Source organism: Athene noctua, chromosome Z (assembly GCF_965140245.1).
Source record: "Athene noctua chromosome Z, bAthNoc1.hap1.1, whole genome shotgun sequence".
Classification (NCBI taxonomy): domain Eukaryota; kingdom Metazoa; phylum Chordata; class Aves; order Strigiformes; family Strigidae; genus Athene; species Athene noctua.
In genome coordinates, this window is record NC_134077.1 from 83,076,321 (window position 1) to 83,103,165 (window position 26,845).

General features: G+C 50.9%; 1 protein-coding gene across 1 annotated transcript; it reads right to left on the reverse strand.

The window, feature by feature from the left end:
• Positions 1–8,562: 8,562 nt before the first annotated feature.
• On the reverse strand, positions 8,563–11,024 carry LOC141973645 (acrosin-like). Its single transcript, XM_074932425.1, has 5 exons — positions 10,924–11,024; positions 10,417–10,617; positions 9,815–10,080; positions 9,391–9,536; positions 8,563–8,922 (listed from the first exon to the last, which is right to left on the reverse strand). Exons 1-5 carry the CDS (start codon positions 11,007–11,009, stop codon positions 8,563–8,565), a joined length of 1,059 nt encoding a protein of 352 aa, XP_074788526.1. The 5' UTR covers positions 11,010–11,024.
• Between the last annotated feature and the right edge of the window lie 15,821 nt (positions 11,025–26,845).

The following is a 26,845-nucleotide window of genomic DNA, read 5'->3' on the forward strand; positions in this document are numbered from 1 at the left end:
TAGTATTAATAACAAAAAGTCCGACATGTAGCCTCTCCAACTCCCACCCGCTTCTGACAGGATCCGGCCCTAACATGACTTAGAGGCAGATGTTTGAGGAGGTCTCAAGTTGCTTAATATAATTTGTTCACACATGCCAGCTTCTTTGGGGATCCCAGAGCCTGCCGGGGTGCGGGTGAAGCCTCCTAAGTCCACAGGCAAGAAGCTGCACCAAGCGCCCGAGAAGGTAGAAGAGCGTAAGGAGAAGGGTGAAGGCAAAATGCAGGACACTGTGAGTGTGAGCACGGAGGAGAAAGACCTCAGAAAAGAAGAAACTGCCGAGCCGAGTACATCCCCCTGCTTGGATTCGGGCGAAGGTATTAATACGCTGCTTTTCCTAACTCCTGTATGGGTAACCGTGGTGCACAGAGACCTGTAAAACGAGGGACTGGAAATGCAAATGGTCCATTTTTTCCCTTGGTATCTACTAAGTGCTTGCCATTATCCCTACTTTACGGTCATGAAGAATCCATATTGTTTTTCCGCTGTTGTATTACCCTATAAATGTTAGTCTGAAGAGAAGAACAACAAAAAGCAGAAGCTGTTCTGCTGGAAGCTTATCTAGAATTAGGGTAATTTCGAAGAATTCTCCCTCTGTAGGACAAAAATGGTTAGAAAGAAATCTGAAATGCATCGCTGTAGGGCAGAAACTGGTTAAAAGAAGAGCTAGGGACTAGAAAAACACAAGGAATGGATTTTTTTTTTTTTTTTCTTAATTTTCAGTAGACTGACAGTTCACTGAAACTTAGTCTGCTGCTTTCATGAGCCAGTTTTAAAGTGCGAGCTGCAGATGAAAACATGTCACACATTTATGGCATGCTAGCTTACTGAAGCACATAGATCAGACTTAAATGTATTTCACCGTGTATCACAATGCAAGGTTCATCAGCCTCAGCGTTTTCATGGAGAGCCTAAAACATGCATACACTGGCATGTGGTTTGCTGGAGTTTTGGTTTGAACTGTGCATCATGCAGGGTCTAGATGTGAGGCGCCAGGGTCAGAACTTGTTCTTTTGGTCCATCTTCAGACCATTAGTACAGGTAAATGGAAGAGGCCAAGTTCTGGCTGTCAGGCAGGTGGCTGAGGATCAAACCTTGCATTCCTCGAAACACTCTCAATTCCACATGTGAAGCTGGGCGTACACAGCAATCCAGAGTCTTAGTGCCCGAACGCGATGCAGAGAGGAAGGACTCAGATCCGTGAAGCACTAGGAAGCCTTTCGGGACAAGAGGAGCCTGAGCAAGAAGGGAGGGCTTCACTTTAATCATGAGGAGCGGAGGCTTCTGGCCCTGAGAATTCAAAGGCTCCTGGAGGAATATTTAAAGTAAAGGTGGGGGAAAGCCAGCAGGCACACAAGAGCACCCAGCTCAGACTGCCATGATCGAAAAAGCGGGTACAGCTGGGGTTCAGTGCACCTCAGGAAATACCAGGAGGGAAATAAGAAGAACAACTGCAATGCATAAGGAAAAGAGGGGCAAAATTACAGGCGCTGGCACGCCTATGCATGAAGCCTGAGGAAGAAGTTTGGGGGCTGAAATGGTTGCCTGCAAGGAACACCTTGATACAGTGGGCACCTCAGAGAGCTGGGATGTGGAGGATCGATGGGATTCATTGTGCCTGTTTGCCAGTCCCGTAGCAAGGATGTGATAAGGTGTTCAGGGGGCAGAAAGGCGTGAAGGACTCTGAAAGCAGCAACAACATCAAAGCATTACCGAAAAGACAAGCATCAGAGGACATGTGGGTGGAAATGACGAGCCGACAGTAACAAAGTCTGTGTCAGGTTGCACCATTGACCTCCTTGATCAGGAAGGAGAGAGAGAGTGATCGAGAACTGGGAAGGAGGATTCGCCAAGCTGCAAACTGTGGACAGGTAGTAATAGGGGGATTCCTACCACTGGGTCAAGGACTTCTGAAGAAGGAAGTGCAGAGAGAACATCTCTGGGCGCAGTAAGTGAGGGCTGCCTAAGCCAGCTGGTCCGAGAGCCCCCAGGAGAAGAGGCCGTACGGGATTTGGTCTGGAGTGGTGCATTACTTGCATGTAAATGCAAGAGGCTTTATCACAGTTACAGGGTCTTGTCTCTAACAAGTGTACACTTGGGTTCAATGGCATAGCAGGGAGCACCGGCCAAAACCCACCACATTCAGCTATTCTGGCATTCCGCTTCAAGAAAGGGGAGAGAAAAGGCGGAGATCAGACTGGGTGCTGTTGAAAGGCATTTAAAGAAGAATGCGATCAGCGCTGCCCTGTCTCTAGATCAACGGCCCTTGTCCTCATGGGTGATTCTAACTTCCCAGACATCAACTGAGAATGTCGCACAGCGGACTCCAACAGGTCTGCGAAGGTACATTCTCTAATGCCACAGGCCCCCTATGGGCTGCTGAAGATCCCCTCCAAGACTGAGGACGCCTGGGATTTTTTGTAGTCACCTGTACAGTCTTGAAGAGCCCCTGTGACGCTGAGCTGGCCAACAAGGAGTGGCTCTGGACTTGCTCTGTAAGAGGATAGCGAGGCCCATTTATACATGCTGCTTTGAGGTCCTGGGAGCTTAATCAGAACTCTCATCTTGTTATGGCTGCACAGACATTTACATAGTACTCTCTGGCAAAGAATGAGAAGGCACACTTAGGTGTGCTTTAAGGATACTGAAACATAAGAAGAAATACACTTACCTTGTGTCTGGCAGCATGATTGTTTCCCAGTTTTCTACGGTACTGCTGGAGTCTGTTCCAGACACCATAGGGCAAATAATGGATTTTACAGTTCAGTTTTTGAACCAAAAATGGGTTTAAAAATTAACGATTGGAAAGAAACATGGTAACTGTGGTATCTGATCTCAGACTGAGATTTTTTTCCCAAAAATGTCTCCTTTCTCCTTTAAAAATCATGCCTAAGGAACATAATTCATTTCAAAAGCCTATAACTTTCATTTCTAAATATTCTTGCCATCCATACTTTTTTTCTTTCCTACCTTGTGCTATAACTTTGAATAGCAATTTTCACCACTTTGAAACTGCAGTTTTAGTGTTTTTCCTGATGGTGAATATTTATCAGTTCTAAATTGAAGAAAAGATCGTTCCGCAAGTGGAATATACTTCAAGTAAATGTATTCTTTCTCGTTGGTCTTTTGGTATTACATGCAACAGGGGAAACATATAGACAGTCTTTGATGTTTTATTTTTGAGAAACTGTTAGAAATTATTCATATTGTCTTTGCATCCGCAATTTGATAAGTGCTGTTTGCTAAAAGAGAAGGATTTTTAGTACATTTCAGTAGCTAGGTGAAAGCAGAATCTTGTAAGGTTCTGCGGGAGTTGTTTTAATTTAAAAAGTAGTGTTTAAAAAATAGAGAAAGGTTCGGGGCTACATCTAGTAACTAGGGTGTGGGGGTTTTCACATTGAACCTAGAAGCCAGGGAATACCCTCTGAAATACTGGACCACCTTTTCCTTTTCACTGTTGCCAGTTAGGAATTTGGGTTTTGTTTGGCTGTGTGCTTTATTTTTTTTCTCCCCTGAATCACTTTGTTAAGTCATGAACTTAACAATCTTCTTTTGTCCTTCTGTCTGATTGTTGAACAGCTTTTAGAACAATGCACCAATATGATGCTTAGGTCAAGAAAGATGTTCTTTGTCTGTCTTCAAGATGAAGCCATCCCTAATCAGAAGAACAAGTCGAAAGCTGCTTTTGAGCAATGACATCCCAGAGCCATTAGACCTTGAAGAGGGTGCACTGCTGATTTGGCAAGCAAACTCAAGGTCCATGTATCCTTCGCTGAACTACCCTCATAATAATAAAAATCAGGCCTACAGGTCAAGAAGACTGTTGCCTTGCCCTGCGCATCCGTAGTAGGAGAAGTGTTGTGTCAGCAGTATTATAATTGTATGGAAATTACTAAGCAATCATCGCACAGAGGATGTACATGTAAAAATCACTAACTCTGCAAGTTTTGTGGATAAATATAGTGTGAAAAGTCCTGTTGGCGTGCTTGATATGTGAGAAACCACCGAGCATCAAGGCTTGCTCAACCCTAAAATAAGCGAGGAATGTTCCTCCCGAGTGTATGATTATTGACCTATTGCACATTGGGTGATGAATCTGCTTTTCAGACAACACTGGGAGGAGATCTGTTAACAGCCCCATTCTGCATACGTGTGTCTCTGTCCGTGCTCACGCTTCCTGTGGAAGTAGCTGGGCTCCTCTGAATGCCAAGGCACGGCCAGAGGAGGCAGGAGTCTGAGGTCCTGAGCATGTTCCCAACGCTGTCTTCTGGGAGAGAAACAACCGGGCATCTACCGAGGAGCCCACTGCCCTGATTCCTCCTGCCATGGAACACGCCAGCTGCTGAAACCAGCAGCAGAAAGGTCAGCTCTCTGCACCCTCCTGTGGAAGTTCTGCCCGATGACAGCGTCACAAATCCACAGGCCATGTGTGCGGGGAAAAGGGCTGTGACACTCGCTCCTCCAGCAGCTAGCAGGCCAGATGCGAGCGCTGCAGCACTGCTGCTGTCAGCAGCTGTTGGGCACGAGCAGCATGAGAAACGGGGGAGCTCGGTGGTTATCCAGCCTGTTCCTTGGCAGGTCACTGCCTTCCACAGCAGGCTTCTTCGCTGCCTCCAGAGACGGCCGAAACCGAGCCCTGCGCAGGCATACGCGAACGCCCCGGCACAGGCACAGACACCTCCCGCAGGACAAACATCTCCCCACCTTGGAGAGGTTCCTGCTGTGTCACCCTCCGTGGGGTGCAGAGACAAGTGCTGGAGGGGGCAAGGTTACAGCTGGCCCGGCCCTTGGATTGCCCAGTCGGGTTCCCATCGGACCTGGGGCAAAAGCAGCTTCCCCTCCTGCCCGCTCTGCCCTCGGCATCTGCTGTGTGGCGGGTGGGCGGCTGCAGCAGGATTTTCTGCGGGAGGAGGCACCGCAGACACGGGCCTGGGGCTCCGGGGGCCCATGGCCGTGCCCCCCAGCAGGCGGGGGCCACCCCGGTGGGGCACGGGGGAGAGGGAAGGGCACTGGGAGAAGGGGGAGAAAGCAGCACCCAGAGATGGTGTCAGAGAAAGAGCAATTTATTGATTGATTGACTGAATAAAGAGTTGCTGCAGCCGTGCTAGTGCTGCCGGTGGGGCGGCCTCTTGCAGGGCTGGGGAGAGTCCTGGGGGCCGGGGGCCCTCCTCTTCGGGGGGTGCCGGGACCCCCCAGCGGAGCCGTCCCTGCCGCAGCTGTGAGTGGAGGGGCTGCGGCTGCAGCCCTGGGCAGAGGGACCTGCCCCCGCCGCCTGCCCCGGCTCCTCCCGGGGCTGCTCCTGCTCTGCCGGGACAGGAGCTGAGGGGGGGCGGCCGGGATCCCCGCAGAGGGCGGCCTCCCAGGTGCTGGCTTCCTCCTCCCCGTCGGGGCTTTCAGGGCTGGTGGAGGAGAGTGGGTGGGGGGTGGGAGTCCCCCACCGGGAGCTGGTGGGGCTGGTAGAGCTGGATCTGGTGGGGCTGGAGCCAGGCGCAGAGCTGTTGTTGTCCTCCTGCACAGCATCAGGAATCAGCAGCCTCCAGGCCTGCTGGCTGCACTGGTCCTCAATCGTATTGATGATGCCATAGACCAGAGGTTCTGCATCTTCCAAAAGGTCAGGCTGCAGCACCTGCACCAAGGCCTCTGCAGCTGGGCCGCTGACGCACAGGGTGTGCAGGATGCTGACCTCTGCACAGTATGCCTGCCACCAGTTAGACCCACATATTGACCGCGGTTCCTGACGCCGCCAGAGCAGCAAGGGACTGAGGAGATGACCTTCTGCTTGGAAAAGCTCTGCCCAGACTTCGGGCAGGATTCCACCCACTGACTGTGCCCCTGGCCCTGTAGTCCCCTGCTCATCTGGGGACAGTGTCCACTGTGGAGATGACGGGGGGTGCACCACAGGCTCACGGGGGCTGTTTTCGGCCGGCCTGCGGGGAGCTGTGCCTGCCCGGCTGCTGGTGTCTGGCAACTCTTCTGGGTGAACGATGAAACACCCTATACAGTAATTCGCTCCCTGTACAGGCAGATGGACAATCTTTATTGGTTCTCTGCAGAGCGGGCACTCTCCCTTCAGATCTAACCATCGCATGATGCAGCCCAGGCAGAACTGGTGGTGACATGGCATCGTGTAAGCAACATCACATGGGGCGTCGCGGCAGATGGGGCAGATCTGCTCTGTCTCCGTTTCCATGTTCACACGCTGCAGCAGGTTGGGGAGAGCTGAGGATGAGGAGCTGCTCCCAGTCGCTGATGCTGCAGCTGCCAAAGGGCGTCACGTGCTGCAAAAGTGAGAGAGACCCTGGTCACTTGCTGTCCTCGGGAGGAAGAAATGCTCAGGCCCCCGGCGAAGGACACTTTCTGGCTCCCTGAGCCCCTTCACCCGCCCCACAGCCGCCCCGGAGGGACGCTTCCCCTCACAGCTCACCTCCTCTGCCACAAGTGTGCGCGGTGGTGCCCGGCTGCCTGAGCTAAGCAGGGCTGGGGAAACCCAGGGAAAGGCTCTGGGACAGGCACCGAGAGCTGCTGACGGCACCACCCAAAGCACCACCCAGCACCGGGAGCAGCCTCGCTCGACCCTCCAGACCTCGCAGGCACGCTCGGCAGGAGGCACGAGCCAGACTGGGCCGGGCTGTGCTGGCACCCGCCTGTGAGCAGTGAGGGACGTGATGTCACAGTCCATCGCTCACTGACATCACAGTCCACCGTGCTCCTGAGGCAAAACTCCTGCTGCCTTGGAGAATGAGCCCAGAGGTACACTCTGGTTGTTGGGTGGCAGGGGATTAAGTCCAAACGTTGTCTCAGCTCTTTCCCTGCACTGAGCCCCTGCGGTGCCAGGGTCGGCACCTAAACTGTCACCTGGCCTCTCCCTGTGCCCGGATTGTTGTTGTTCTGAAGGGCGAGACCTTAAGCGTCCCGAGAAGGCTTCTGGTTCAAGACACTGATGCTGCATTCGGAAGAGCCAAGTACACAGACACACACACAGACTTACACAATTAATGTGAACGGCAAAACAGATGGACTTAGAGCGATGCCTTTACCAGAGCCCATGTACTTGTCAAACCACTTACATAAACATGAGCACAGGCCAGTCCTTTTCTGCCTTTCCAGATGATCAGGGTTAGATTTGTACTAGAGAAGCATAAACTCCCCTTCACTCCCTAGATTCACAAGCACAGCATGTGCAGAGATGCCTCAAATAACAGCATGGAAATTAAGTCCGTGTAATATCTGTGCCTGGATGTCAAGCTCCTCACCCAGTCATTCTGGCCACAACAACCCCCAGCAGCGCTACAGGCTTGGGGAGGAGTGGCTGGAGAGCTGCCAGTCAGAGAGGGACCTGGGGGTGTTGATTGACAGCCGGCTGAACAGGAGCCAGCAGTGTGCCCAGGGGGCCAAGAAGGCCAATGGCATCCTGGCTTGTGTCAGCACTAGCGTGGCCAGCAGGGACAGGGAAGGGATCTGACCCCTGGGCTTGGCACTGGTGAGGCCGCACCTCGATGACTGGGTTCAGTTTTGGGCCCCTCACTCCTAAAAGGACACTGAATGACTCGAGCGTGTCCAGAGAAGGGCAACGGAGCTGGTGCAGGGTCTGGAGCACAGGTCTGCTGGGGAGCGGCTGGGGGAACTGGGGGGGTTCAGTCTGGAGGAGGTTGAGGGGAGACCTCATCGCCCTCTACAGCTGCCTGAAAGGAGGGTGCAGAGAGGGGGGATGAGTCTCTTTAACCAAGTAACAAGCGATAGGACAAGAGGGAATGGCCTCACGTTGCACCAGGGAACGTTTAGACTAGATGTCAGGAAGCGTTTCTTTCCAGAAGGGGTTGCTGGGCGTTGGCACGGGCTGACCAGGGAGGCGGTGGAGTCCCCATCCCTGGAGGGGCTTAAGAGTCGGGTCGACATAGCGCTGAGGGATCTGGTGGAGTTGGGAACGGTCAGTTGAGGTTAAAGGTTGGACTGGATGATCTTCAAGGTCTTTTCCAACCTAGACGATTCTGTGATCGGTGCAAGACTTCTTTGGGTCTTTCCACATCCGTGTCTCCTGTGTCACAACAGAGTCCAGTTTCAAGTTGCGCTCACACACACACAAACACAGACACACACATAAACACACACACACACACACACAGAGGGATCCCAGCAGTAGCTGGCATAAGACACTTTGCGCTTCCAACTCCTGTCCCCAAGACCTCTCGCCCCCTTCTCCCACCGCACCCTCCCCCTCCCCTCTGACCAGCCCTTCTGACTCTTTCCCTTTGTGCCCGACTTGTCTGCCTGCAGCCTCCTTTTTGCAGGTGGCAGGCATGGAATCCTTGCCTTGCACAGGAGACTGAATTGGACTGAGGCATGGTTAACTGTGAAAGCCGGCAACTTTATTTCAAGAACCTGAAGGCTCAGCTCCAGCGTTTGTGGGCGTGGGCAGGAGCGAGCAGGCCTTTGGCACTGAGGCTGCCTTTGGCTCAGCAGGCAGTGCCCCAGCAGGAGATGGCGGTGGTGCGCTGCAGCTTGAACTGGGTAACTGGGTCCTGCTCATGCTGCTGCTGGAGCCTTTTGCCCCCTTAGGACCTGCAGGAGCTCCTGCAGCAGATTAAAGAATTCCAGCAGCTTCTGGCGTGCAAAAGGACAGGGCGTAAAGCTGCCCGCTTGCGTCGGTTTTGGCCTTGGCCTCTGAAAGGGGGTCGAGGTGACGACTGGCCGTGGCGTTGGAGCAGCCGTTGCTGCTGGGCGCAGTCCCATCTGTACCAAGATCCAATCGTAAAAGTGCTGAGTGGAGGTGTAGACTCCAGGCTGTTTTGCTCTTGCACAGCCTCTCCCCCAGCTGGTCACTCCAACAAGCCAGAAGTAGTCAGCGTTGTTATCTTTGCACACAAGAGGCCCACCGCTGTCACCCTGCAGCGGAGGAGAGAGGGAGGATTAAGGTGACCGCTGGCAGCACTAGGCCTGGCCCCTTCTCTCTCACGGCACCTGCCAGGGCTGTATCCGCTGCACAGAGAGGCTCTGCTCAGGTGCTGGGGCCCCTTGTCAGGGAGAGGGTAGTACGCCTGTGGGGTAGGGCTCTCTCTCCTCTCTGCACAGTGATGCTGGATGTGTGCAAGAGGGATGTTTCGGGATTGGGATCGGGACCTGCGGGCTGCCAGGAGCGCGCGATGGGCTTTCTGGGCAGAGTCCCGGGCCTCCGGGACAAGTGGGGCCCGGGGCAAGGACCTGCAGCTGGGGAAGGGGAGGTGAGCCGCGCCAGCGGTGGGGACTCAGCGGTGGGAGGGTGGCTTGCCAGGCCAAGCCTGCGCCGGGGTGTGTTTGGGCGGCTGTGCCGGGGCTGCCTGCGCCGCCGGGCGCCGCCTTGTCGCAGGCTCCTACCTGGCAGGTGTCGATGCCGCCCTGCGGATAGCCGGCGCACAGGTTGTGGGGGTGGACGGCTCCTCCGTACCAGCGGCTGCTGTTGCAGAGCTTGACATTGATGAGGCGGACCTTGGCCTCCTGCAGGACATCAGTTGATCCTCCAGCTGTGAGCACAGAAAGGAATTAACGCCCAGCAGCTCATTGCCAGGTCTCCTGCCCTGTCTGAGTGAATCCCTTCCCCGGGGCTTGGCTTTGCCTTGTGAGAGACACTGTAGGGGCGTTTCCCTTCTGTCTCGCCTTGGGCCCCGGGCCAGGCCCCTCTCTATGGGCACACGTCCCCGCAGCCAGACTCTGGCTCTCGCCTCTGCTGTCAGGAAGCCCAACCCATCTCCCCAGAGTGCCCAGCTTGCACTCAGAACACAAGCAGCCTTTGGGAACTCACATCTTGCGGTCGTGGACCCCCAACCGCTGACGTAGCAGGTTGTCAGCTGTGACACTCGCAGCGAGGCGTCGGGCACACAGGCAAGCTGTACAGAGTCGCTGCACTGGACAGGCCGGTCCAATTCCAGCAGCGCAATGTCGTTGCTCTCCGAGACGCTGCTGTAGTGTTCGTGAACCAGCAGCCGCTTAATATTGCGCACTTGGGCCTCCGGGCCCAGCTGAGTCAGCTGGGTGGCCCCGATCACTACGCGCCACATGGTGATGTGCCTGGAAGGCAGATGGGGAGAGGGCTCAGAGGGACTCCAGCCACACGCTGCAGCAGCCCAGCAGTTCCCTGCCCTCTGCTTCACACGGGAGAGAGGAAAGCAGCGCTACGGAGGCTGCAAGTGCCCTAGCATGCCTTGGGCTGAAGGCACGTCGAGATGGTGGCTACTAGGAAGCCGTGGCAGCAGCCCAGCCCTCTCCTGAGCTGCCTCTCAGCCGGGCTCTGCAGTGCCCAGGCACTGGGTGTACCACACGGAAAGGGGACGGCAGTAGCGCGTGGTGCTGCGGACGGGGCACCTGCGAGTGCCAGGGGATATCCCCGTTCCTGGCCCTCCTTACCTGGCCTTGGTGAAGCAGTGGGCTGCTGTGAGGACCCACTGTGGACTGATGAGGGACCCTCCGCATATATGCCCCGTGCCTGCTGCCCAGGGAACCTGGATGCTGACGATCCAGGGCCAGGCCCCTGGCTGGGCGTCTGTGCCACCCACCACGCGCGAGGTGCCGTAGCCGGAAGCCATGGGCCGGAGCCCGCAGGTCCCTCTGTAACCAGAAACTCGTTAGCGTCCTGCTCGATGGGTCGCTGCTGTCCCGGCTGAAGGTCAGCCCTCTGCCCTCCCCACCAGGCTCTGCACGGACAGCGAGGCCAGGGAGCCCCGTGGGGTGGGCAGGCATCCGCCCCCGTTTCTGCTTTAGCCCTGCAGACGACTTGTGCCGGCAGCCCGGGTGCTGCAAGGAACCGAGGCTCCCACGTGGGGCTGGGGAAGTCGTGGTGTGGCCACGGGGGACAAGTGGGCACCATCCAGGGAACCCATCAGGTTGCCCGAGCTCCCTCCCAGAGTCACTTACCCACAGGTGTCCCAGGCGCCGTGCGCAGGCCGGCACAGGGCCAGCAGGATGAGGAGTGGGAGCAAACGCATGGTTGCCAGCCGCATGTGCCAGCTGCCAGAGCCGAGGGCTCCCTGCCACCAGTGCAGCAGCTGACAGAGTGCCCGCAGGGCTCACGTTGCCCACGGTGCCCTTGACAACGCGGCTGATGTCACAGAGTCCCTGGTTCCAGGTGCCTCTTGGTGGGGGGACACAACATGGGGGTTTCCAAGCAGGAGGGGAAGCAGAAGCTGGGATCGGGCGCCCCCGACAGACCCCCGCTGAATGCTCTGCTTGTGGGATGAGGGTGTGCAGGCCCCGTGGAAGCAGCAGTGCCCGGCTCTGAGCACAGCCTGCTAATGGCTAGCAGGAAAAAAACCCCGTGTGGCACCACAGCCTCTTCGGGAAGTTCACTGCCACCCTGCTCTCCGCAGCCCTTCGCCACCGGGTCCTTCCCCACAAACGTACGGCAGAGAACGTAACTACTACAGGCAGTATGTGCGTTTGGGTGTCGCAGAGCCGATCTGGTTACAGCCGCGGCAGGCGAGCAGGGCTGTGCCAGCCCAATAAACCAAGCAGCCCCAAGTAGTGTCAGCCCTCCCGCACAAAGCGCCGTGCAGCACAGGTGCAGCACTGTCCACAGGGGCCATGTCAGCCCCAGCGACACCCTCTGTCAGGCTTCCTGTCCTTGCTGTCTCTTGAGTTCTCTTGCTGTTCTGGGCCAGGCAAGGGCAGTTGTGGCACCTGGTACGTGTGGCCAAGGGCATGCAGCTGCAAGCCCTCGACAGAGGAGGCTGCTCCTGCTCTCAGCCCCACGTGCCATTGTCCATGGCTTTGGCACATCCTGTACTGGCCACAGCTCGTCAGTCTGCCTTCTGCAGCTGTACGGTGGAGCCGTGCTCACATGCTGGAGCGCAGGGCAGTCACGGGAGGAAAGCAGGGGTCAGCTCCGTGCGTTGCGTTTGCTCAGCAGGGCTGGGTCCCTGGAGGCCGTGGCTGGAAGAGTGGCAGCCTCAGAGCTCATGGAAGCTGTGGGACTTTCCTGCTGGCATCCTGGCTTCTGTGGACAGACATTTATAGATAATTAATTTTACATCTTCTTTGTCATAGTTCGGCTCTTCAGGTAAATTTAACTGACGTTCTGGAACTAACGCCTGAACCTCTGTTAGGACGCCTTTTTGTGCAGCCCGTTTAGCAGCCTCATCAGCCAATCTCTTCCTCCGCTGTTGTTCACCGTCTCCTGCTTGGTGGGCCTTACAATACATCTCAGCAACTTCAGTAGGCAAGAGCACGCTTTCAAGAACCTCTAAGGCTTCTTCCTTGTGTTTGATTGTAGCTCCCGGTGAGGTTAAAAGTCCTCACTCTTTCCAGATAGCCCCATGGGCATGAACTACTCCAAACACGTATTATGAGTCAGGACAAATGTTCACCACCTTCTCTCTGCTGAATTCTAACGCTCAATTAGCCAAGGCAATTAATTCAGCCTTTTGAGCGGATGCATTCGGTGACGATGATTTGGCTTCCACATCATCAGTCACAGTAGTCACCACGTATCCAGACGCACGTTGTCCATTCATAACAAAACTGCTTCCATCTGTTATATAGTTCCGAATCAGGGTTTAGGAAAGGTGTACCTTTAAATCTGTCCTGCTGGCACACACTTCCTCAATTGTTCGTAGACAGTCGTGCTCTAAGGCCTCCCTCTCATTTTGCTCATCAGACAAGAAAGTTGCAGGATTCGGTATGGCCGTTGTCTTTAATTTAGTGTCATCCTGATCTAATAAGACGGCCTGATATTTGAGCATTTGGCTCAGAGACAGCCAATGATCTCCCTTTTGTTCCAAAACTGTGATTACCATGTGAGGTACATAGACTGTTATTTGCTGCCCTAGGGTGAACTTCCAGGCCTTTTGGATTAACATCACTGCTGCTGCCACTGCCCTCAGGCATCCTGGCCACCCTTGACTTGCAGTGTCCAATTGTTTAGAGAAGATGCAACCGCCCAGCCCGGCATAAGGACCCGAGAAATTGTGCCAGCACCCCCAGGGTTATTCCTTTCTTCTCATGGACAAACAGTTCAAAAGGCTTTTCAAGATTTGGCAATGCCAGTGCTGGTGCCTTTAACAGTGACTGTTTTAGCTCCTTGAAGGACTTCCTCCCGTCCTCAGGCCATGTGAAACAAGAGTCAGCAGAAGCTGCCAATATTTCATACCGTGGTTTTACCATCAGTCCATAATGATCGATCCATAAACGGCACCAACCAGTCATTCCAAGAAAAGTTCGCAGTTCCCCAAGGGCTTTGGGTGCCGGTAGCTGACAGATGGCTTCTTTCCTCCTGGCTGACAGCTGTTGGTGTCTCTGAAAAATTTCAAAACCCAAATACGTTATATTCTCTTGGGCAATTGTGGCTTTTGCCTGCAATACCCGGTAACCTCTCATCCCCAAGAAATTCAAAAGGCTGATTGTCAACTGCAAACATTCCTCCTTGGTGTTCCCTGCTGATAGAGTATCATCCACATACTGAAGAACAATACCCTCTTGATTTTCCAGTCACCAAATTTCAAGTTCTTTAGCCGGCTGGTTTCCAAAAATCGTTGGGCTGTTCTTAAATCCTTGTGGAAGTACAGTCCAAGTATACTGAGTCTTTCTCCCTGTTTCGGGGTTTTCCCCTTCACAGGCAAATCAGTCTTGGCTTTCTGGGGCCACGGGAATGCAGAAAAAGGCATCTTTTAAATCTAGTACAGTAAGCCATCCTTGTTTATCTGTCAGTGTGGTGAGCAGAGTATAGGGATTTGCTACGACTGGATGAATATCCTGTACTATTTGATTGATGGCTCTTAAGTCCTGAACCATCCTACAGGTCTTTCCATCTGATTTCTTTACTGGCAGAAGGGGGGTATTATATGTAGACTCACATTCTCTTAATAAACCATATTTTAAGAATTTTTGCATGAGAGGTAACAATTCCAACCTAGCCTCAATTTTCAAGGGATACTCTTTCAATCTTACCAGTGACGAATCTGGTGTTATTTTTACAGGTTCAGCCTTCGGGGGTCTCCCTGGTTCCTCTCTGGCCCAAACAAGAGGGATTACTGCTTCTTCTGTCTCTTTTGGTATTTCTTCTTGATCCCATTTGTCCTCCTGTAACAAAAATATTGAAGCCTGGATATATTTAGATTCTGGTATGAATACGTCTACATCCCCATCCTCAAATTGAATTTGGACTTCTAATTTTTCTAATAGGTCTCGACCTATCAGAGGTTTTGGAGCTCCTGGTAGGTAAAGGAATTCATGAGTTACCCATTGTTTTCTACTTTTAAATCTTAGTGGTGTAAAAAATGGTCTCTGTTCTGCCTTCCCTGTTGCACCAACAAATGTTACCATATTTGATCCTCATTCTGCCTCTCTGTATTTAAAACAGAGAAGGTCACCCCTGTCTCCACCGAGCGCTCCATCTCCTCATTTCCCAGCTTGATTGTAACCAGAGGCTCTGCTGGGGAAGCGTGCTCCGCTCCCCTTCAGTCCTCTAGTGCCACAATGGGCGCCACCTCCTTATTTCCTGCTACAACTGGACACTCTCTCTTCTAAGGACCATCCTTTTTACAGTAAGCACTCCTTCTGGCAGTCCTTTTGGCAGTCTGTGTCTTTTTCCTTTACCCCGCATGCCACCTCTCATATTTCCTCCAAACTGGACATTTCCTCTGTCTTTGCAAATACCCTTTAAATCTGCTACTAATTTAGCGTTGTCCTCTTTTTCTCCTCTTCCCTGTTTCCATATACCATCCAAGCAGCATCCAGCATTTTTCCTATATCCCCAGATTCTGCAACTTCTGCCCGATGTTGTCTGATGCCTGCCCCATAAATAAAGAGGCTAGCTGTCCCGTTCCTTCTTCTGACCCAATGTCTGTCAGCAACTGAAGACGGGACTTGTACAAAAACGGGACCGTGCAAACCCGGTTTTTGTCTGCTCCGAGTCCTTTCCGCAATAGGCATAGAACTCCCCGCCTCCCCTCCCACTACTGCCTCTTCTTCACTGTCTCTTTCATCTTTTTTCTGCATCCCTTCATCTCTCCTGTCTGTTACTCACAATCCTGGCACAGTCAACATCTTTAAATCTTCCTCTGTTTCATCCCGTGTCAATTTTAATCACCTCTGCCCTATACTACAAGCGGAGCAGCACCTCTCCGAGGAATCCCTGGTGCCAGCTGAGGTTCCATGATGCCAGGATCTGTCAGGCTTCAGAAGCAGAGTCCCTTGCGGGTTGCCAAAAGCGGATGGAAAAAGCCGGTCAAGGAAGAACTCTCTAAGACTCAGAATCAGAGTACTGGAAAGCAGCATTCTTTATTGCAGTGCTGGGTGCACGGGGGATCTCTCCACCGAACGTGCAGTTCTTCCTCGACCGGCTTTTTCGGTACCAGTCGGTGTATCCTGTATTTTAACCTTGTCTGTAGCGTTAATGGTAGGGTGATGTGCTTCAGAAAACTCTTCTGGGAGAGCATGTGTTTGATAAACTTCTGAAATCCAACGGTCTAAATGCTTATTCCTGGCTAAAAGCAGTTGTCTGTGTACTCTCTAGGGACTTTGCTGTCGTTTCTTACCCCTTTTCAGCTGCTGCCCCTGTACGCCACAGGGGATATTTGCTTGTAAGTGCCTGTCTCTTTTCAGTAGAAGGTGGCAATCTTGTCCGATTTTTCCTCCCCTTACCGACTCTTGTCGGCTATTCAAAGGGGACTAATGAGCTTTCTGCTCAGTGCACAGTTCCTGTGAGTTGTTTAGGCTACTCTTTTGAAGTTAAGTCTTTGCTGTGTCAGTTTTTGGCTCGGTAAGTCAGTTCAAGTGTCTGATCGTGTAGCTCTGTGGTCAGAAATACTGACCCAAGGGAAGAAGAAAGAACACGTTGTGAGGAGAGAGGAGGATGAGGTGGTTTCTTTCAGGATCCCCAAGGAAAATCCTGTACCTTATACAGATCAGATGCCTCTCGCTTCCTTAAACTGTATTTTCATAGAGTAGTTCTGAGGCAATTAAAAGGGTCTAACCCAGGCTGATGTGATTTTTCTTCTTTCGCTGCGAGTCTGTGCTGATTGAATCAGCATTCAAGTTAGAAGATTAACAATGTCTAAATTAATGATGCGCTTGTGTTAGAAGACTAACGGCGTCTAGATTAACGACGGCTAAAAGCGAAAGTATTTTTGCTCATTAGGGAAGAAACAGATAAGAAAGGAATCTGTAGAATAACAAAGCAGAAATTTATCTACCAGTTGTGCACGCTTAGTAGCGCTTGTTGAAAGTGCTGAGGAACGAGTTTTTGAAATGAGCATGCACCAGAGCAACACATGGATTTGCTGTCACAAGAATATATAAGGACTTGTTTTTCTAATAAACATCGGAGCTTGACTGTTAACCCTATTGGTGTGTGTCTTGTCTCACAGCCTCGTCCTGCAGCTAAGGGGGTTCCTGCTACAGTTATGTACCAACTACTGTACCTGAACCTGTGTGCATCAACATACAAAACCTGACTGGAAGGTGAAACTGCTGCAGAGCAAATATTGGTGTGAGATTTAACTATTATCCCCAGGACAAAGAAATAGTTATCAAAATTACTTTCTTCAAACTTTGGATTTCGCTTACAAGCGTGTCGGATCTTATCTGTGTAATGCACCCTGCTTCACTAGGGAGAGATTTTTGTCAGCAATAATTTGTATGTATGCACGCAGGCCCTGAAGAATATCAGCTAAAATGAACATGAAATTCAGTACTGGAAAGCTGCATTTTATAGTAAACGTTCTCAGGATTTACTGATCTACCGCGTTATGTGGGCAGGTATATGGGAAGAAATAGCAGTGAACAGCAGAAGGTGGGCTTCTGAAGTTTAATTCCCCTTGCTGAAGGGGATTTAAGTGTAGAAATCCCCTGCAGTCCTTTGGTGTGGGGTGCTGACTCTGTGGAATTACCACCTAGCACCTTTCTATGCCAGACATGGAATAAATAAATAACCTCTGCTCTGTGCCTCCTGCGTACTGGCTAAACAACCCCACCTGAGGGACAACACCAGGAGAAGCTGATCAGGGTAATGAAGGCTGTCACTGCCCTCAGGGCTTTGGCACTGAAGGTTCCCCACAGAGGAGAAGAAGGCTTTTAAAAGGTGGAGTATTCCCCTGTAACGATGAGGCAGGCAACTCTACATAACAGGCACTGGATACTGTAAATAGAACTAAAAATCTAACGTATAACATGGAATCACCCTCGTACTAATCCCGAGGCCCTCGCTTGCACAGACAGTTCAAACTCCTTTCCAAATCCTGCAGACGTGTGAGAAGGACCCATATTCCCCCCACTTCACCATCAGTGACGCTCCCAAAGAAAGGACGGGCAGGGCAGCGTCCAAGTAAAGCTTAAGCAGGGAGTGTTTCTTCGCTGAGCTTTCCGAAGTATCTGGGAGAAATTTGCCTGTCAGTTTTGGGGACTCAGAAAATGCGGGATACCTTTAAAGCACAGATTAAACTTTGCTCAGAAAAGTACAACAAGAAGACCAGTTGCATTCGTTTTACAACACGTTCCTGCTCGCCCAGTACTGTATCTCCTTTATCCACTTGGAGCGAAGTCAATCTTTGCACTAAGCACAGGTGATTTCATAGAGAAGCATAAACTGACACACCTTTACGATCTGAAAATTTTACAGAAGTTCTAGTAATGTACCCAAAACTGAGGTGTTTCAGTGTCTGGGCTAGGCTCCCTCTCTTCAGTAAACACGTATCTTAATTCCAACACAGGACAAAACCCATCTATAAATTTCCTCTTGTCAAAACGAAACTGTTCCAATTCTACTGTTGGCTCCTATTTAAGACATTAAACTGTGCAAGTAAGAAGTAACTGTAACCAATCCCTCCCACCCTGCTACAAACCATGACCCCAGACGGTCCTTGGAGCAGACCACACCAGACCCTGTTTCATTCCAGCCACATCACTCTAGCACAAGCCCTGCAAAGCCATTTAAAATGCCATCAACAGGTTTATCAGCCATAAAAGCAGAATCCAAGAGCTCTTAAACCAGTCTGACAACTGACAAGGTCATGCTTCCATCACTGAGGACAGCACCATAACTAAAAACAAAAGAGTCTGTATTGTTCTTAAACCTGAGAGGCTGCAAGAAAGCAGGGAAGTTATGAGCATGGATTCTGTAACATCACTATCGGTACGATTTCCCGCCTCCTGGTACGATGATCAAATACCATTTGGATTTCAGATGAGAAGTCATGTGATGGTTTTAAGCCCTGCCGGGACCGGAGACCACGTTGCCGTTGTCCCTCCTCCACCCTCAGCCGGTCAGGCTGGAAGTGAGGCACAAACCCGGGGTTAAAGTAAGAAGAAAGTTAATACAACAGTGTAATAAGCCATCTGAACAACAACAGTAGCAATGATAGCAACAATACACAGCAATAACAGTGAACAAGACAAAAGACATACAGAGAAATACCGCAATGGTTACAGACAGCTCGCTCGCGATGCTCCCTGCCACCAAAGCCACAAAGGAAAAAGTTCCCGCGCTCCCGCGCCCGGACCTGACGTCAGCGTGGTATGACTAACCCGCCTGGAGATCCCTTCCCCCTCTGCTGGGGAAACTTAACCCTAACCAGGACAAGTCATCACCACACTACATTAGGTAGAGTATAAAATCTTATCATCAGATTCTCAACTGGTTTAAGGCAGTGGATTCTGCTGAAGTCAAGGGAACCAAACACACCACATGAAACAAATCTTTCAGTGTGCCTCAGACCTGAAAAAATAGCTAGAAAAATGTTCACAATCTTTAATACAAATTCTCAGCATTTCCCACAATCTCTCCACATTGAGCAACAGTAGGACCCTCACATCTACTTTCCATATATTTCTTACTTAACATTAGTTTTTAATTTAAAAAGGGGCAACTGATTAGTAAGATTTTCATAGCTATTCACAAAAATTAATAAGCAAATACATTGGTTCCCAGATGTAAATTACTTGTCTAATTTAAAGACTATCAAAGACTATTTGAAGACTCTCAAAGCGCTATAAAACGCAATCGACACCTTTACCTACTACTGTAGGAAACAGCAGACAAGCTTCAGGAGATGAGCGAGGGTGCAGAGGATAGGCTAGGGTAGACAAATAAAAAAACCTCATGAGTTCTACAGAAAAATGAGTAGCAGCCCACAGCATTGGCAGACAACAGACTTTATTCCCACTTCCTTCTCCCATTCTTTTTTCCTATTCTTTTTTTATGTAAAGGAAATAGTTTTCCATTGTGAAACACACTGTCAGAGATTTAGTGGAGGCCAGAAGTTTACGTGAGTTCAAGAGAGGATCAGCCAAATTGTAAGACATGTGCCAACAATACCACTAGAGAAAGGATCTGCATCATGTTGAAATGCAAACAGCTGTTTTGATAACGACACCTATTATTGACTAAATTTGTCTATTACCCTGTTGTAGAGTTACTCACATTGAGAAGAGTCAGTGCCGTGCAAGAAACACAACTTGCAACACTTTGTGCTTTGAGAGAACCATGGCCCCTGAGCTTACAGCCATGAAGTCTCACAGCTGACATGTTTCAGCTGAGCACCGACGAGTTCTGAGGTGGACTGCTGACCGGAGTCAATGCTCACAGCTGATGTAGGAGCATATGAGAAGCTTTACTTACTTGCCTTTAACTGATGCTCCAATACTAGTTTGATTACCCTTCATACAAAATCCTCCTTCAAATGCAGGTTTTGTTCTTTTCAGACTGAACACATGAGCAGAAGTCAAACCTGCACAACCACTGAACTCGGCACAAATTTTTCAATACACTTTAGCAGCATCAGAAATTGTCAAGTGTCTTTTAGAAAGCAAATGCTTTATTCTTTGAAACTTCTTTGGTTTGCAAATATTAGTAATGCTGCACCACAGACTCTCACTTAGTCACTCCTGTTCTTCCTGAGACTGTTATGCAACTTAGTATTTCAAAAAGTACCATCGTATCTGTGTATTTGAGCCAGGTTTTCCCCTTTGTAAAGTCTGACCATAGGCAAAAGCTGCAAGTACTACAAAACCAGGCCGCCTTGCTTGTTCTGGCCAAAGAGAATGAGATTAAGCGCTATTAAAAAATAAGACTATTGCCTACTTTTAAGTATCCATGAAGTTATGAACATGAACGGTATGATGGATTGCAGGCATCAATACCTGAACACAGACATGCAAAATGTCCATCAATTGAATTCCAGACTCTATGATTTAATTGCTGGGCAACTCCCCAAGGAAAAAACGTCTATTAAAAGCCAACAGTAAGCCAGAAATCTCTTTTCATTTCACATGGCAAAAATATACAGTGAATCCTGAAAAAAGGAATAGATATTAGACAGGGAAAGCCCGTACAACTCTAGGCCAGGCAACAAAACGTTGTAGTGCTGTGATTACTTTTAAAACTTATTTCATCAGAATAGTTAGACAAACACGGAAACATTTGCAACAGCAACACCTGGGTCAGTTTAAAATCTTGCTAACGCTGAAGTACAAGTCAGGAAAAAATAAGCATGTGGGGAGGGCACTCTATACACGTACATACACTCCACAATGCCAAACAGCACTCCTAAGGGTGTCTGCCAGTAAATTGAAATAGGAGCAGAAAGGAACCATGTCCATACTAAGGCAGCAAGCAATGTAGTAAACTAAAGATCACTGCAACCAGTGCCATGTTAAAAGAAAAGAAAAAACAACATAAAAACCCAACCCAAAAACCTGAAAGGAACCATCACTGTGCATGTCATAAGCACGAAGTGATTTTAACCTGACGACTACCCTGCTCTAATCTTTAAGCATCGTTAACTTTTCCACATTTTTAAAGCCTAAGGTGATTATTTTCAATGACCTACTTGTAGTGGCAGCCTAGGTGGCATTCTGGAGAACAGCACAGCGTCCACAGCTTCTACAGGACAGCGCAGGATGATTAAGCATTCCACTTCTAGGGGAAGAAAAACAAAAAACCACACCAGCACTCGTTTACTCAACTGAAAAGCTTATTACCTGCACGTCCAAAGCAACGGGCTACAGGAATACCGAATGCAAAGCAAACCAGAGCCATCTGGAATACGTTGTATTCTCAGCTGAAAGTTGAAAATCTTTCCTTTTATATTATAAACAGCGTTCGGATGCAGAGAAACAGTTTTTAGAGTGACGTCTGCAGAGCTCTGAGTCATGAATTAAAATGCCTTCCTAAAAGATAAGTCTTAGCCCTTCCTCTGGAGGGAGTGAAAAAAAAAACCCACCAAAAAACACCAGACAAGCCACCCAGAGAAGGAGGAAGTCAGGCAACACCAAGGGTTTTTTCCCAGCGAGAACACAATCCTGAGAGAACAAGATGCTTTTGCTGTCAGAATAGAAATCCAAACAGAAACAATTCACCTTTCCCTTTGAAAAGTTGCTTTGGAGTCAAGATCTACTTGTTTTCTCTCCCAAGCATGAAACCCCTCTTCAGTTTAAGACTGTCTGCAAAATACTGAGTGAAGTAGAAATTAGGTGCACACACTGGAACATGTACAGAATCTTACTCAAAAAAACCCCCAACACAATCGTACCACACTGGCTAGAAATCCTTTCAGTGTTCTGATGAAAAGGTGACTTGTACCTAGCAATTAAAGTGTTTGCGGCCAAAACCAACAAATGATGTTCCAATCAAATGTAAGTTTAATAATAAAATTTTCTTTTTAATTGATGTCTTAAAAAAAGCTGGAGAAGGAAACAGGGACAGAAATGAAAACCCATTCAGGGAGTCAATGGATAGACTGTCACCACGCAGTCTAAACGTGCCAGCTGCCGATCATCTATTCAGAACAAGCGAGTCAATAGCGGCACGCTCCCTGGCAGAGGGGAGGCCGTCCCTCTCCCCTTTAATAGGCTCAAGCAAGAAGCTCTCACAGTGTTTTGGGCTAAGACCCAGCTAGCAGAAGGCAGCTTTTCTGTCAGACAAAGCAAGGCAAAACCAGGATCTAGTACAGCAACCTCCTGTTAATCCTGACCCCCTTCTTCAAATCTCCTTTCTTCGTCTGGTGACGGGAAGGCAAAGCATGTCCTGTCCCTGTGAGCCCGCGCTGTCCCCTGCCTGTCCCTGTGGGAACAGCAGGCACCTGTGATTCCTCTCCAAAGCCATTTACACCGAGATCGGCTGAGCAGTGTATTGTGGAAGCATAAGCTGCAGCGGACATGATTTGGAATCAAGTTATTTTTTGCCCATCATGACAAAATAAAACCAGCAATTCCTGGCTTTACAGAAGTTGACCCAAAGAGTCGCTCCCAGCACCTCTCAGGTTTTTCTGTCACAGAGAACTGATGCAGCCAAAAGAGTGTCGACTCTAAGAGGACAATGCCGCACTCCACAGGCAGCACGGGCAGGCAGGCACGGGCAGCGCACGATGGCCGTGCCCGCAGCACCACTTGGTGGTGAAAGCGAGCGGAGTCACTGCTGACGCCAAGGACGAGTTTAACACCAGCCTTTTCTTCAGGCTGGCTTTTTGGCATTTTACCCTCTGAACATGAGTAGGTCTGGTCTGCCGGACCTCGCTTGCCAAATACCCTTAGAGTGCCTTTACCGTGAGAAAGCGTATCGGCCAGGCAGCTGAAGTCCAAGGGAGATGAACCTCAAGGCCAGCAGAACCAAAGGCTGCTGAGTACCAAACAGAAGCTTTCAGATTCTCCAGCGCTCTACCCCCTGGTTTCTGGAGACACAGCCTGAAGCAGTGTTTAAACAACCGGTCCAGCTTAGTACCTGCCTCTACTCCAAAGAACAGCAATCTCTGGGCTCACGACCTGTAGGTTATACAGACCTGGGCCATCAACAAAGGCAACAGATGGAGAAAAACTGAACACTGACAGCAGCTGAAACACAACTATTACTTTCCCATCAACCAGTTACAAAACTAACTTGTGCCCTTGCGTAACAGAACGCAGGAATTAACAAAAACAGAGCCTTTTATTCCCAACAGACTAGTGTGTCTTTACAAGAAAGTCACAACGATTCCAACTGACAAAGTCAGCGTTATCATTACCAATGCACCTTTCCCCAAGAGGAAATCCTTGTCTTTTACCACATGTCAATGGCAAGAGTGTGCAAACAAAACAAAGAAACCAACAACCCACACCCACACCCCAAGAGCTCTACTTACATTATAAATATAAATATATATATATATTATACATATATATATATGAGACACATCTTCATAGATGACAACTGCATCAATTCATACTTCAGGTCCTTCTCCTCCTGGAACCAGCTGAAAAGAATAAGACAGTTTTGTGTTAGTGCCATAGACTTCAGTTTTACAAACCCACATGTGACAGTTCTCGCTTTACAACTTTGTAGCAGATGGAGACTTTGTGGTAGATCACAAAAGTGGTTTTTAGATTCAGTATTATCTTCCTCTCCCAACAGAGGAAGTCAGTTACCGTCAGAGAAGCGCAGGCCAAAAAGAATATCACAAAGAATGTTTAGCAAAACACAAAGGAGTTCCTAGGTAACACACATCCTGGTTTTTGTCCTTGCTATTCACCTCAAGGAGATGAGTCTGCCTAGAAACAATACAGCTCGTTTTTAGAAAGACAAAGAACACGCTCCCTTTCAGGAACAATTTCTCCAACTGCCAGTTCTTCCCCAGACTGTCGCTACACTGGGAAGTTGGTCTCCTCTTTCCAACTTCTACTGCTAAGCAGAGCCCAAAAACTAAGAGCGAGCCTGAACCCCTCTACAGGCAGCAGGGAGTAAGTCAGCATAGCATTTCCCTGTGAAGAAAGTACAGAACTGAACAACAGAAAAGGAAATACAAAAGGCAAAACAACAATAAAGGAAAAAAGAGGAGGCTAAACATTCCTTTTACTGATATATGCTTAATAATTAGCTGAGCACTTCTAAAGACAAAGAGCGCTGCTGCTTTTGGCACCAAAGTAAGGAAAAGTCTAAAGCACAGTCCTCCTGATGTGGGAAGACGTGTCCCCAAAAGAGACCCAAGATCTAATGCAGAAACGCCTCTACGCCTTGCTGAAAATTTGCACACTAAGAATCACCAGCTTCTGCTTCAAGAGAACACACCAGCAGCTTCACTGCACGCTAGTCATTTCAGCCCATACGAGAAGTCAGAACAGGCACTATCCTTTTAGGATGCAGCACAGCCATTTCTAAGCCTTTTTTCGGCTTTGGTTAAGTCAAGACGGCATGTGCTCAGACATACGGCGAGGAGGTGTGAGGCAGCTAAGACAGCAACATGGAAATGATTCCTCCTTCACACAGAGACAGCTCTGACTCAAGTCAGTCCTCCTCTTCTCTTCCCACAAAATGCGGAATGCCCTTCTGTGGGAAGGACAGACTTTGCAGCCATCCATGCAGACAAGCAAAGAACTACCGTGGGTCTGCTTTTGCGGTCTTCAGGAAGTTGCAGAAGGCAGCTTAGAGATGCATAATCACAGCATTTCATGACTCTTTCAGTACTGACCTACAGACATCAGCACACAACAAACGACAAGTCACGGTGCTTCTGATGTGGTATAATCCAACAGACCTCCACATTTCTCTCCCGAGCATGTAAAGGTACAGCTCTCCGGGCACCTCCCGCTATCACAACTGCCAAATGACTCGACGAGCTTCTAAGCATCCAAACCGCTGCAAGCACATTTATACGCACAATAATGGATGAAATGCAGATGTACTCCACCTCTATACTTACGCACGCAAGCACTCACGAGTTAAAAGCCACTCTATGAGCTGGCCTACAGAGCGGGAAACAAAGGCAGGGATTCCCTTGCGCATCAGAAAACAGAAAAACACTCACCAAAAGAAAATTAGGGCCATGCGCTTCTTGTTTTATTTTCTTTACACTGTAACACGTCCCAAGTAAGGCAACAACATCACGTGTCCAGCATCATTCATACGCACATGTGCCCTGGAAGCTACTTGAAAGTACCTTATGTAATGGAAGCGTCTGGAAAGCGCAGCTTGAGCGACCTGAACTCAGTTACTGATCCGCCGCAGCACCCGCTCCCCGCAGCCGCCGCACCGCGCCGCCGCTGCCGGGCCGCTCACGGCCGGGGACGGGCCGGCGCCAGCCCGCGCCCTGCGCCCGCCTTCGCTCCGCGCCCAAAGCGGCCCGGAGACGCCTCCCCGGGCCGGGCACCGGGACGCCCCGGCGCCTCTCGGCTGCCGCGGGCAGGCACCGCGCCGGGGACGGGCCCGGGCGCGGCTCCCGAGCAGCGGGAGGCCCCGCGGCCTCAGGCACACGCGCGACCGACGGGCCGCGAGGGCCGCGCCGCCCCTCGGCCCCGGGCACTGGAGGGCTCCTCCCTCGCCGGCCGGGAACGCCGGACACGGCGGCCCGACGCGGCTGCGAAGCCGGGATCGCGCTCCCCCCCCGCGCGGACACCGGGAGAGCGCGGGAGCGTCGCGGCGGCGCCGCTTACCGCGGGGCAGGAGCGCAGAGCGGCTGGGGGCGGCGGCGCCGCCATGACGGATCCAGACCTGAGCAGTCGCTGACCGCCTCCCGCAGAGGGGAAGGGCCGCCCCGCAGCCCCGACGGGCGGATGGCAGAGCTGTCGCTCCTCCGCCCGGCCCGGCCCGGCCCCGCTCCGCTGCCGCCCTCGCCCCGGGCTCTGCCCCCGTTTGCCCACAGGTGCCGGGACCGCGCCGGAGTCGCGACACCCGCGTCTCCTGTGGGTCGCGCCTCTTGCTGCGCCCAGGTGCAGCCCGAGAGGGAAAAGCCTTTTCTCCCTCCCTCCGTCCGGCCGCGCCGCCTGGGGCTGCCGCCGGGACAGCCGGTACCGAACAGCCCGGCGACCGCGGGGTGTCTGCCCGCCCTTCCAAGAAGACTTTAGGTGTGCCGTGGGAGGCGGAGGGTGGAGAAGGTGGGACTGGGGGAAGGGGCCGGGGGGCTGCGGCCCAGCAGAAGAACTGCGGGAACAGCGTCACAGTCCTTGGAACCCCCAAGAGCCGGGCTTCCCCCGGAGGGAGCTCTGACTGGAGCGGGCTGCAGCCTCGGGAATACAGAAAGAACGGGAGGAGGGAGGTCAGGAGGCAGACACGGAGATTTCCAGTTTTGCGTCCCGCGCAGATGATCTTCAGGCAAATCCTTGTCTCTGTTTCCAGCGAAAAGTATGCTGTGTCGAGCATGAAGCGAAAGATGGGGTGCGGAAGCAGGGACTGCGGAACTGGAGGCGGGATCAAAGGAGTAAGGGAACTTGGTGCAGAATTCAGAAAGAACTGACCCGTGAAACTGAAGCCCTCCCTCAGAGCAAGACCTTTCGACTTCTACTACTGAAGTGGTGGATTTGGTACAGAGCTACAGAAAGCATTTCCTGAAGGACTGGCGGCAAGGAACAGCAAACACTGCCCGTCATCATCTGTAGTTGCTCCTACGTCTGTCCGTTTATGTAAACCACACAATCTTTACTTGGCAGGAGCTTCTATATGCTTCTCGGGCTCTACGGGACAGAAGTGAATTGAGTCCTGTGGAGGAGAGTTTTTCTTGCCTGGAGCAAATTCTGGAATTGCATTCACCGTGACCCCACAAAAAGCCCTGCTAACCATCATTATTTCTTTGCTTCTGAGCCTTTTATGACTTGCAAGCCATAGAAGAGGGAACAGAGGGAACCGACCTGAGCGTCAGAGAAATTCTTCAGCTCAGTCATGAAAGCATTTGCGCAGAAATCGATGCTAGCCAAGCCTGGCACAGGGCAGGAACAACTTGCGGGCGAGAGAGTTACGGGCACAAGGCTGGTTGCTGAGGAGGCAGATGCGCCCTTTGCTACTGCACTGCCTGGCCCGGCACAAGAATCCCCGTCCTCTCTTGATGCTACGAGGTTTTGAGGCTCTTACATCTGAGTGACGTCAGGCCCTGCGTCGCCACCAGTC